Here is a 13,607-nt window from a genome sequence, read left to right as displayed (position 1 = left end):
AAACCTATCCTGACATTCAGTGTCCTCATTTAAAACCTTGTTTTCCCATATACCAGTGCTCCAGATAGGAGTCACGAGAAGAAACATTTGATAGACGCGAAGAAAATAAGAGAAAGCAGCAGGAGGAGGAGTGGGGAGAAATGAGAAGGGATTGCCATGCCAACTTATAAACACCAAGGACAATACAAGTACGAAAAGGTCACAGGAATAAGAAACAGGCCAAAAAGTATGTGCACACCACATAAACAGAATACATGTTTATGTGACCTACAGAGTTGCCATTTTAATTTCTTCAAGGCAATATCCTGAAAAAAATATTCATACTGCAGCACAGTAGCATAATGAAGAACATTTTAAAGGTACAATTTACATTTGTCCTTCGAGTGAACTGTTGTGACTATTAATATTTTTCATTATTTCTGAATCCCTGCTCTAAAGATGTTACAATCTAAGGCCCCAATCCTGCATCCACATATGTCCCCAGTGAAGTCACTAGGGTGGCTGTGAGTGCATTGATCCTGCCACATGTAGCTCATTGCAGGATCAGGACCAAAATCCAAATATGATGCAACAAGTGAGTAAACAAAAAGCATGGGGAGAGAAACAGGACAAGAGGTACATTACTTAGACCATGTGGTTACTCAGTAAAAGACGGTTCAGTTCTTTGAGGCTGTTGTCTTTTGCTAAATTTTAATTCACTTCTTGAAGGTAGATTGGCAGAAGTGAAATTTTAGGAATGATTTTAGAATGACTTACAATATTGTTACATCTAAATACTTGTGTCTACTTGTTAGAAACTGATTGTCCTAATTACTCCTATTACTGACTTCTGCAGTTTATTACAGGAGAGGCTGGTAGTGACTCCTATATTTAAGTTGCCTAACACTTTCCATTACAGATTCTTGCAAAGGTTTCTTGGAGATTCTGCCAAATCTCCATTGTTTGCAGCAGAACTTTGATACTTGGAATCTGCTCTGGTTACAGAAATGCATTTTCTTTGTCCCGTGAAATTCCATTCAGATTTGGCTGAGATAAAGTGTTAAAATCATCATTTCCTTTCTCTCAGTTGTTTTCCTCAGAAAAATTTTGGCAGCTTGCCAAAAATCAGTGACCATTCTGAGGCCAAGTTCATGCCACCATCAAAGAAACAGAACAGAAACATACAGACAGTACACTAGAAACACCTGGAAGGGCCCTGAAGCAGTTGTGAGAGGAAGGGAAGGAGAGAAAAAAAAAACTGAGCCAGGCTCCTCCACCCCACAACCAGAAGCTTCCAGACTCAGCACATGGACACAGTGCCCACCCTTCTCATAGACTCAGACTTTAAAGCCAGAAGGGACCATCATGATCATCTAATCTGACCTCCTGCATGTTTCAGGCCACAGAACCTCACCCACTCACTCCTGAAATAGACCCCTAACCTCTGGCTGAGTTACTGAAGTCCTCAAATCATGATTTAAAGGCTTCAACTTACAGAGAATCCACAATTTACACTAGTTTAAACTTGCAAGTAACCATTGTCCCATGCTGCAGAAGGAAGCAAAAAAAAACCCTGGATCTCTGCCAATCTAACTGGGTGGAAAACTCCTTCCCGACTCCCAAAATGGTGATCAGTTGGACCCTGAGCTTTTAGGCAAGACCCAACAGCCAGACACCTGGAAAAGAATTCTCTGTAGTAACTCAGAGCCCTCCCCATCTAGTGTCCCATCTCCAGCCATTGGAGATATTTGCTACTAGCAGTCACAGATCAGCTACATGCCATTGTAGGCAGTTTCAACATACCATCCCCTGCATAACTTATCAAACTCAGTCTTGAGCCAGCTAGGTTTCTTTGCCCCTACTGCTCTCCTTGGAAGGTTGTTCCAAAACTTCTCCACCCCCAGAGGCAGGGAATGTTGGAAATTTAACAATAAAACCTGAGTTTTCCAGCTTAGCTTTGCAGATTCAGCTAGAGTCTTCACTGGAGCTGGAGGTATAATTTCCATCTTGGGTAGACATACATGCACTAGCTATGATGGAGCTAGCACACTAAAAATAGCAGTGTAGCTGCAGCTGCACAGATGCCAGGATGGGTCAGCTGAGTATATATTTATGATTTCAGACAGGATTGTACTTGGGGAAGCTAGCCCATCCCACCGCCCATGCAGTCGAAGCTACAATGATGTTTTTAGTGCACTAGCTCAATCAGAGCTAGCATGGGGATATCTACCCAAGACAGAAATTACACTGTCAGCTCCAGAGTTGACATGCCCTAGATAAGCTTTGGATAAGCTTCCAAATAGAAATGAATCTCTCATCCTTTTGAAGTTCGGCCACTGCTAATTACAGAAGAACTGCCAAGGCTTTACTAACAATTAAAAACGTATTTGGAAAATCCCCCAAGAGGAAAAAAGTAAACAGAATATAGAGCTAATTAAAGCAGCTAACAAAATTGGAGACAATAGTTAGTTTCTGTAATGGGGTCCATATAGGTCAGGCCCAGATCCTGGTATTGATTTTAGCTAAGAATGGAGGAACACGGTCAGACACTGGTGAAAAAGCTCCCTTTTCCTTCTAAAAGCTTTTTTGGGGGGGGGTGTACTACGGGCGATTTATTTCCCATTCCACCACCAGAGCAAGTCCCTTGACAGACCTGATAAAAGCCCGAGGTCCAGAAATGGTGAAGTGGACAGATGCCACAGAGAAAGCATTCATGGATCTACAGACAGCCCTCTGCAGTAACCCTGTGCGTATAGCCCCGGACTTCAACAAAGAATTCATTTTACAGACAGATGCATCTGAAGTAGGATTGGGAGCTGCCCTATCGCAGATGGTCAGAGACGAAGAACACCCAATCTTCTACCTTGACAGGGAAGGAGTTTTTTTGTTTGTTTGTTTATTTGTTTAGCTGGAGAGCAAGGATATTTTTAGCTGGGAGGCTTCCCCAGGAAAAGGGAAATAGGTAGTGCTGCATTTGACTCAAGAGAAGCAAGTCTCAAACACACCTCTCCTCAAATCCTGCGATGTCTGCTTGGCTCACTTCCTTGTTTCTCTGCCACAGTGAGTGACAAAGTGCAAAGAGACATTCCAGTCTACCTCCCATTTTCATTGACTCATTTATCAAACAATTCCTTCTCAACTAGTATTTCTTTTACTGATAGTATACACTTCAGAGTCCAAATAAGTTGAATGTTTAAGAAAACCATTTAACCCACTCTGAAGTTATACAAGCATAAAAAGTTATACATGATACTTTGCTTAAAAAGACAAGTGCACAAGAAAAGGTAAGTAACTTAATTACAAGTTTTTAAACCATATCTGCTATAGATGTATCAGTAAACCTCACCATGTGTCTTTGAGATGTTTGAAGAAATTTGGTTCACCAACTGACTGAAAATGACATACCTGACATGCAGAGCTGTCATTTTCAGGTGATTACAACTTTTTCCACTTGCAAACCAAATTTTTGCTTAATGTTAAATGCAGAGAAACAAATTCCTCCCAGTGTTTGGTGAGGAAAGAGTAGTGCACTTGGAGTTATGCAGAGTCAATAGTCAGAAGAAAGTGTTGTGTGTCACAGAGCTGGGTAATTAAGATTACTGGGTCTTTGCACTCCCAACTAAAGGAATGGTATGTGTGACGAACTATGATCTTAAGTAGGGCTCCATGTCTGTCACGGATTCTGTGACTTTCCGCAACCTCTGTGACTTCTGCAGCAGCCAGTGTGGCTGACCCCAGGGCCGCCCAAGCAGCTGGTCCCAGGGACAGCCACACTGGCCACTGCTGGAGCAGCTCCGTAGCCAGCCGCTTGGGCAGCCCTGCAGCCAGCTGCACTGGGAACCCCCCTGAGCAGCGGCCCCGGGGAAGGAGGAGCTGCTACAGCTTGGCAGCAGTCCTGGGGGTGGCTGGAACAGCAGTGGGGGGGCCGCCAAAGGAGCTGCTGCTCAGTGGCCCCCCTGCAGCTGGTGCTGCTGGCCCAGGGCTCCCCCAGAGCAGTGGGCCCCCTGGATGCCCCCAGAACAGCAGCTCCCCCCTAGGGGAACCCCAAGCAATGACTCCCTCAATACCCCCTAGAGCAGCATACCCCCCAGCTAAGATTTAATCAGGGGTATTTATAGTGCAAGTCATGGACAGGTCACAGGCCATGATTTTTTGTTTATTGCCCATGACCTGTGACCATGACCCTGGGTGATTGGCACCTGGGTCTGAGCACCCAGGTTAGCCAAGCCTGGGTGAGAGCAACCAAAGTGCAAAGCCCTACCAAAGTTACTGTGTCCTTATTGGTGCTGCAATCATCCGTGTGTGTCATTAGGACTTCTGGGGGTACAGCCCATGGTTCTTTGTGTTGCAGTAAACTAAGTCATTTTACAATTCTTTGTAAACCTGTCTGACCTTCTGGGCACACAGGGGAAATAGTGGTCAGGCATTGGAGAACTATCAGCATCAACTGATTTAGCTTGTGTCCCCTCTACAAAGTGGGTGGGTTACCAGCCTGAGTAAAACCAGCACTTGATACCCAGGTTGAAAGCATCACTAAATTTGGGTGAGAGGTTTTTGTATGTGGCCAGGAGGGGAATTAGGGGTAACACTCAGCAAGATCCCAGGCTAACTGTGCAGTAAAGACATACCCTTAGAAGGGAAATCAGACAATTCCAACATACCCTTACCTAGAAAGGAGGAAGAGCTATTGGACCAGTGATTACAACTCATTGACACTAAATGGATCTGCCCCAAAATGCAGCAGCCATCAAGGGGCATTCTCCTAGACAGGTCCAGGTGGATGGTCCAGCTGACTGGGGAAAAAATTCAGGCTTGGTCTAAACTTCAAAGTTATACTGGCATAACTATGTGGGACAGTAGATAACCTGGATTTTCCTAGTGCTCTGGTAAATAGTGTGCTTTAAAGCACATCCTTGCCCCACCAGACCTGTGAGAACGTCAGTTTATGGAAGTGATTTGTGTATGAGAATAAGTGAACTGTGTATGAGATCAGCGGAATGAAACTGCATCAAAAGTCAGAAGAAGGATTTAGCTGCAGGTATTGGTATGTGGATCAGGAAGTAGTAGGAACATCCAATGAAGACTTGAGACAGAAAAGTAATGAATGTAGCTGTTTTAGAGAACAATACATACATGAGGGATTAGGAAAAGCAAAGTCATAGTCGATGAAGTAGTAATAGAGTTATAGACAGAAAAAGAAGAGTGAAATTATTTGTTCAAGGGTATAATCCTTGGCACAGCAAGCGCACTCCTCGATGTCAGAGCATGTCCTGAAGCAGTGGCAGTATGATGCAAATTGTCAATATGGATATTGACATCCCCAGTAACAGTGAGGATAAAGGAAAAAGGACAGATGTGGAGCCAAGTCCTGAAAATAGAATTGTTCAACCTAAGTAAACTATAAACTTCCAACTATGTCAGGCTGGAGGGTAGGAGGTCGGGGAAACGTCTGCTTTCAAGAGAAGATCTGAGGATCTGACGGGCAGAGAATTTGAATGAGATTTGCAGAGTACAGCAGTTAAACTGTGAAGTGTCACTGAGAGCTCTCCCATTGCCTGGTAGAGAGCAGTATTCAGTGGTCCTACTAATATGGAATCTGCATTGAGTCAGCCAGTGGGTTTGACATTAATGGGGCTAGCTGGCATAAATAATCCTAGGGCATGCATACAGGTGGAAGATAAGGGTATAAATACCAGTTAGGCCTACACAAAGTGAGACACAATGTAAAAATGCAAATAAATGTAATTTTTCATAACTGAAAGAAATTTGTGATTAACCAAGAAAAGAAGCCCAGAAAGATGAAAATGAGAAAAAAATACAGTATCAAACATATGACATCAGACATTTGATCTAGATAGTTATGTAATGTCAGTACAATATCACCTAAAAGAATGAAGTGATGTTCAGATATCTGGAAAACATCTGAAAGGCACATGCCTTTTGGGGAGCTGTGCTTAGAAATTCTGACACTGTTTGCCTGATGTTATAGGACAGGAAGTCCCAAAGCTAGAGTTTGAGGGGATGATGACAATTTGGTTGGCACTCTTCTTCCTGCTGTCAGTGCCCTGCAAGTTCTATATGCATTGTAAAGCAGCAAAAAAAAAAAGCATATGGTAGATATTCATCAAGGGTTCATAGTTAGTAAACAGTTCCCCCTCACAAATACATCAGGTGTTCTAAGACTGTATGTAATTATAATTTAACAATTTTTATTTGTAAATGCCACTATTATCAGTTGAGTTATGTTGATGTTGTCCCTTAAAATATGGAGGTATCTACTACTGCAGCTCCACTGTACATAGGAAGGCTGTTAATTGTATTTCCACAATAACTTGAATAATATTCTGTCATTAAGGTAAACCCATGAAATATTTTTAATGTCTGCTTGCTGTCTGGAGCCTTCATGTAATATTTCAACTTTTCATGAACAGAAATATTATGAGAACACCAAAGCTCATTTCCTTTTGACCCCCCCAAATGCCCAGAAATATTGAGCCTTTTAACCCCCCCGACCCTCCCCCTCCCCACTTATACTCAAAAAACACAAATTACACTCTATACAGATCCTTAAGGTGAAATCCTGACCCCATTGAAGTCAGTGGCAAAACTCCTATGGACTTCAGTGGGGCCAGGATTTCATCCCTGGTGCATATACATAGTCTGAATGTGAATTTGGAGAAAAGCCAATAAACACATGTCTATTCTTTAGGTTAAAGTACCACCAAGGAAGAGTACTTGCACAATATGATGAGAGAGTATATATACACATCAAACCATAACTTATTAGTAAGGCTACGAGTTGGTCACAGAGATCACGGATTCTGTAATTTTACATGAGCTCTGCTACTTCAGTCTCGGGCAGTGGGGCTCCAGATGTCAGCCCCAGGTGGTGGGGATCACACTTCAGCCCCAGGCCACAGGGCTGTGTATGTGTATGTGTGCTCAGCTCCAGACTCTCGATCTATATTTTCAGAGAAAACAACATATAACAATGTGTTCCAGTGCTTCTTGGTCTTGTTTCTTTTTCCAGGTCAAAATGCAAATGCCAGGTTTGGCTGAGTCACTGTTATTCTCTCTTGGAACAGAAGGTGGTGGCCTTGCCCTAGTGTTGTTGTTTCTCTCCCTACGCAGAAAGTTCATCTGAGTTCAACAAAATCATTAAAAAAACCATACTTCTGGAGAGGCTCTCCCGCCTGAGAATGCTTTTTGACATGTTTCACTTGCTGAGGAGACTGGCCATCATCAGCCCCAGGGTGCGAGTAGATTCTGTCCTTTTTCATTAGACTACTTTTGTTCTCATATAACATAAGTGAATCCATGAACTCTTATTTCTTAGTAGCTTACTTCACTTCTATATTCTATGAATCTCTTAGTCCACATACACCTTTCAGAATATTGTTGTGTTTAATATTTTCATGAGATGGTCTGATTTGATATCAAGCGGAAATGTTGGATTGAGATGCAGATACTTGTTTTGTTCAATTTGGAATACAAAGTGTTTGGTTACATCAGAAAATGTGATATACTAAAGTCTAATACATTTTCTTAAGTAAGAGAAAGAAACTACATTGGCCAAATCTTTTAATTGAGAATTGTTGTTAAAATTTGCATACTGACAGTCTTTGGAAGCGAGGACATGAAAAGTTAACCCACTCCCCATATTGTACAAGGGATCCTTCTGGCTACCTCAGACTTTTAGCCAGAGGGCTGGGGATGGTGGATAGCTATTGGACTAGAAGTTATATTAAGTGAACTTCTCAAAGTGGGTGTGCTTGTCCTGGCTTGTTCTTCCAAAGTTCTGTAATAAGGTTATTTTAGTGAAAGGGTATATGTGGCATACATTGAATGATAATACTTCTGTACTGTATAACAGTACTGTTTATGTGTTCATGGTATGAAAAAGGTGTATAATTGAAGAGTAAAAGTTTTCTTTGTAGGTTAAATGAAAAAAAAAATAAAAACAAAAAGCCAAGAAGAGAATGGCTAACATGCGCTGGCCCCAGTCAAGGACACCGCTTGGCTGCCTACCAAGAGAAGGGGGGGGAACGCTGGGACAGTGGAACGCCGGAACGGGACTTACAAAGAAATGAACTGGCCAAGATTTGTGCTGAGACACACTTAAAGTGGCCAGATGCCCTTCCTTTGGCACTGATGTGTATGAGAGCCATTCCCAATTGAACGACTGGACTCAGCCCTCATGAAATTTGACAGGACACCCAATGCTGACTACCAACTGCACCCCCACTAACCCCAGCTCAGATGGACATTCATTTGCTGGATAACATAATGCTTAAATATTGTCAGGCACTAATGAAATGTGTTAAGTCTTTTTATACACAGGTGATGGAAGCACTACCAAAGGATCCTTTGCAACCTTGCCACTCGTTGGAACCAGGAGCCTGGGTCTACATAAAGATCCATCAGCGAAAGACTGCCTTGGCTCCATGCTGGAAAGGCCCTTTCCAAGTCCTGCTGACTACCGACACCGCTGTGAAGTGCCACAGACTGACTGCTTGGACCCAGGATTCTCGCTGCAAAAAAGGCCCCTCCACATCAGAAGAATTTTCCTGTTGATGATTAGCCTATTCTTTCTTCTAGTTCTACTGTGCTTCTGGACAGCTTCTGGACAACCTCTCCCTTGTCCACTGACAGTCCAACTGTGCCTTTAGACTTTTCTAGAAAAAGCACAGCTATTACAGGGTGATATGTGCTGGAAACCTCTCCCCTGTAGGATGCTAAACCTTGATTGTTTTGGGAAGGCAGAAGAAGCACTCACTCCACTGACATTGCCAAAGTCCAGGAATTCCTGACTAAAAGGACATTGAGAACTGACCCTGGTGAAGAAACACAGAATTACATACTGGCAGGAAGAAATTTGTGGGACCCATGCTTGGGACTGTGGTATTAATTGGATTTTGGGGTTTATTCTACAGGCTGCGCCCTGTGTTCTGGATAAATCCTTCAGTATGTATTGCCCTCCCTAATTGGATTTTAACTGACATTGCCCTTATCCAGTTTTCTACATACCCAGATTGCTCACAAGGGGCTGCCATTAGATTAGCACAACAAAAGGCCTGGGTTATTTCCTCTGGACAAGAAGGGAATTGACCAGATCCCTGTGGGCTGGGGCCAATAGTGTAGTAGTCATTTGGACTATTCTTAAAGGCCAAGAACATGATAAGAAATTGGGGCAACTAGAAAAGGCCACTAGTCTTATTTTTGAAGCTCAGCTATCTTAAGTACAGGCTGGAGTTGGTGAGTTACATGTCATTTCCACCCTTAGTTTTATGACCCAGAAGTTACTGACAGAGATGGTATTGAATATCACTGAGGCTGGGAAGGCATTGCAGTGGGATCTGGACCAGACTTGGCCCACTGCCCTTACAGACACGTCAGGAGTACCATCTGATCTGTGGTCATGAAGACATACTTGGACACTTTCTGGATGGAATTGTGGACATTCACAGTGCTCCTTCCAAGCATATGGACCAGTTAGGGGGTGTGGGCTCCCACATACCGAATCCTGCTGGGTCCATGGGGAGGATGCATGTGGAACTGAATTATTTACCGAGACATCTGGGAAATTAGACCACCTGGTATACCTACCTGATTTATAGACAGTACCCCTAGAATAACACCTGACAAGATATACATATTGATCTTACCACTGCTGCAGGCAATTATATCATTTACTGGCCTGCAGATAGAATGCAGATAGAATGCAGATAGAATGTTGCAAGTAGCTCTTAGATTTTAGGTATATTTTGATTGGACTAGAATAATGCCTGATCGGTTTCATAAATTTGCTTTCATTGTTACCTAAGGTTCAAAGAATCTCTGAATTGCAAGGGCAAATTCACTTGCTTTAGTATATATTTTAAGCTGAAAAGGATACCTTTCATACAGCTTATAGAGTGTTTACTTTATGTACTAGGTATGTTGTTTTATGCTTTGTGATTAGAATTGTACAACAGCCCCGTTGTATTGTTCCTCTGGGACTGTTATTGTTTGTCGTGTTGTTAGTTAGTTTAGGATTATGTTATTGTTGTTGTTTTTGGAAAAAAAAAAAACATAATTATAGTTATAATACCTTTTCATGTTCATGCTAATCATGCATTGTCATTACGTCCCATGACGGTTGACAGGTTTGCTGTAGAATCTGAAGTCCATGGTTTCATGCGAATTGAGATTTGAAATTGTTTGTTGTACTAGAAGTACAAAAGGGGGGAGTGTGGAAGCCAGTAAATAATTAACAAGGATTTGAAGAGATCTTAATGAATGTTAGTTAGCAAGAGTCAGGCCATACTGTAACCTTAATGACGTAAGACTTGTAGGAGCAAAGATAGTGCGAGGCGACAGGACAGGAACTGTGTACAAAGTTATTACGACCTTGCAATCACTAACCAAAATGCAGGCTTGCTTTTTCTAGGATTGAGACAAATAAGATAAGCCTTTTTGCTATGTATAAACAAAATGTAGTTGTTGCTTTTTACTGTCTGTATTATTGTTAGAAATTGTCTGTAAAAGGTATAAAGGCTTGCTGTGATTGTTTACCAGTTGAGAGACCTGTCCAGGACTGGGGTGACCCTGTGTCCTATGGCACTCTCTCCCTCCATGGTAATTACTGGAGAAATTAAAGAATTTGATTTTGCTGCACCCAAACAATAAAAGCGAGAACTTAGTTTTTCTTCGACAGAACGCAACAATGAAGTAAAGATTCTTAAGCTGAGAGAGCCATTTCAAAAAACTCATTATTAAATGTTACAAGGAAGAATCAGTAACCAAGACATAAGAACATAACATAAGAACATAAGAAAGGCCGTACCGGGTCAGACCAAAGGTCCATCTAGCCCAGTATCTGTCTACCGACAGTGGCCAATGCCAGGTGCCCCTGAGGGAGTGAACCTAACAGGCAATGATCAAGTGATCTCTCTCCTGCCATCCATCTCCATCCTCTGACGAACAGAGGCTAGGGACACCATTCTTACCCATCCTGGCTAATAGCCATTTATGGACTTAGCCACCATGAATTTATCCAGTCCCCTTTTAAACATTGTTATAGTCCTAGCCTTCACAACCTCCTCAGGTAAGGAGTTCCACAAGTTGACTGTGCGCTGCGTGAAGAAGAACTTCCTTTTATTTGTTTTAAACCTGCTGCCTATTAATTTCATTTGGTGACCCCTAGTTCTTGTATTATGGGAATAAGTAAATAACTTTTCCTTATCCACTTTCTCAACATCACTCATGATTTTATATACCTCTATCATGTCCCCCCTTAGTCTTCTCTTTTCCAAACTGAAGAGTCCTAGCCTCTTTAATCTTTCCTCATATGGGACCCTCTCTAAACCCCTAATCATTTTAGTTGCTCTTTTCTGAACCTTTTCTAGTGCTAGAATATCTTTTTTGAGGTGAGGAGACCACATCTGTACACAGTATTCGAGATGTGGGCGTACCATGGATTTATATAATGGCAATAATATATTCTCAGTCTTATTCTCTATACCCTTTTTAATGATTCCTAACATCCTGTTTGCTTTTTTGACCGCCTCTGCACACTGCGTGGACATCTTCAGAGAACTATCCACGATAACTCCAAGATCTTTTTCCTGACTCGTTGTAGCTAAATTAGCCCCCATCATGTTGTATGTATAGTTGGGGTTATTTTTTCCAATGTGCATTACTTTACATTTATCCACATTAAATTTCATTTGCCATTTTGTTGCCCAATCACTTAGTTTTGTGAGATCTTTTTTAAGTTCTTCACAATCTGCTTTGGTCTTAACTATCTTAAGTAGTTTAGTATCATCTGCAAACTTTGCCACCTCACTGTTTACCCCTTTCTCCAGATCATTTATGAATAAATTGAATAGGATTGGTCCTAGGACTGACCCTTGGGGAACACCACTAGTTACCCCTCTCCATTCTGAGAATTTACCATTAATTCCTACCCTTTGTTCCCTGTCCATTAACCAGTTCTCAATCCATGAAAGGACCTTTCCTTTTATCCCATGACAGCTTAATTTACGTAAGAGCCTTTGGTGAGGGACCTTGTCAAAGGCTTTCTGGAAATCTAAGTACACTATGTCCACCGGATCCCCCGATATTGAGAGGTTCTGAACACCTGCACTCTCACTGATTTCACTTCTCAGGATCAGACCCTTAATGCCGTAGTCCAGAGATCATATTCTGCCCTCCCTTAAATGGGAACTATACCCCCGTAAGGAAAGGCAAAATTAGATATGTAAATATGACAACAGAGAAATACTATAAAAGTGTTATTTTAAAATTTATTTTAATAAACTATAAAGTGCTTGCAAAGAAAATTATAGAGCACTAATACTACACTACTGTAATGAACCATTCAGTAATATATTAAGTAAAAATCTGAAAAGTAAAGCTGTGAAAAACCAGGGCATAGTGCCTTTCATCTCAAAGCACTTTGTATAATTACACATAGGAATCATTTCACTCACTACTGAAATGCAACTGCTTTTGCTGTGGAATGCATCAGCACAATAGTTCAGGACTGAGATGTGAAGAAGATGACTGTGTCCATTTAAAATGACAAGGAGAATGTAGGATGTAGGGCAGGGAGACCTGTCTATGTTAGGTGCAGAATTGTACTACATTCATGTTAAAACTAATATTTTGCAGTTCTGTAGCATTTCACATCCAAATATCTCAAATTACTTTACCAAAATAGTAATTAATTTATTAACACTAATTAAGTCTCACAATATCTGTTTTACAGCTTTTATAGATAGATAAAATGAGGCATATAAGAGGTGAAATGATTTGCTTAAGGAAACCACTACACCACTGCAGCCTCCGCACAGCAGAATCAGGCACTAACAGGTGTTATTTCCCACCCAGTACATGCACTTAGCTCGCATTATGATCATTATGATCATATGGACCAAATGATGACCATAAGGAGGAATGAACCCTATAAGACATACAGCAATTATAATTTTGAAAAACACTGGATTGATTCTATCACATCTATAGGTTGCTGTATGTCAAGCAATGTGTCTCAAGCATGAAAGTGCTTTTCCTTCTGTGCACCATTCGTATTCTTCACAGGGAATATATAATTTATGAAAAAGACAACACCATGGTTAACAAATGAAATCTTACTTACGAGTATTGAGTCAGCAGTTCCAAATCATTATGCATGTTGATTGGATACGTCTCACCGAGATGAAATAGCTTCTCTAAGGCCTCATAAATGAAAATGATGCAGATAAGAGAAGCAAATGCTTCTTCAGTAAACCGGGTAATGTAACAGACTAGGGAGCTTGCATCAGTTGCAACAAGGATGATGCATAGAGTTGCAGTCCATAGTCCAATGCTAGCTCTCAAAGAAAGGTATGATAACCCATAATCTCTAATAAAAAAAAGAAAAATTAACAGAGTCAAAACATTAATTCGTAGGCACAGAAGAGGAAATACTACAAAAATCCACTCTGTGTAGGTATGTGCGTTTTTTCTATCCTCTCTTGACCTGCCAAGCGCAAAAGTCATCTCTAGAAAGACTGAATCCAAGGAGGCTGTCCATCTGCAAAAAGTAAAGACTACAGCCAGCTCTAATGCCCAATACAACACTAAAGTACACTGTAGAACTCTAT

The 13,607-nt window shown here is 41.4% G+C and overlaps 1 protein-coding gene across 1 annotated transcript in view; it reads right to left on the bottom strand.

Annotated features, from left to right (window-relative positions):
• The window catches only part of SLC4A10 (solute carrier family 4 member 10), a 191,642-nt gene that overhangs the window by 42,331 nt on the left and 135,704 nt on the right, over positions 1–13,607 (bottom strand). The window contains exon 14 of the mRNA XM_045033036.1: positions 13,121–13,366. Coding sequence (XP_044888971.1) covers positions 13,121–13,366 — 246 coding nt within the window. The remainder of the gene's footprint in view (positions 1–13,120; positions 13,367–13,607) is intronic.

This window comes from Mauremys mutica, chromosome 10, assembly GCF_020497125.1.
Source record: "Mauremys mutica isolate MM-2020 ecotype Southern chromosome 10, ASM2049712v1, whole genome shotgun sequence".
In the NCBI taxonomy this organism is placed as follows: Eukaryota; Metazoa; Chordata; order Testudines; family Geoemydidae; genus Mauremys; species Mauremys mutica.
The sequence above is the reverse complement of the archived record's forward strand: the minus strand, read 5'-3'. Positions and strand labels throughout refer to the sequence as shown.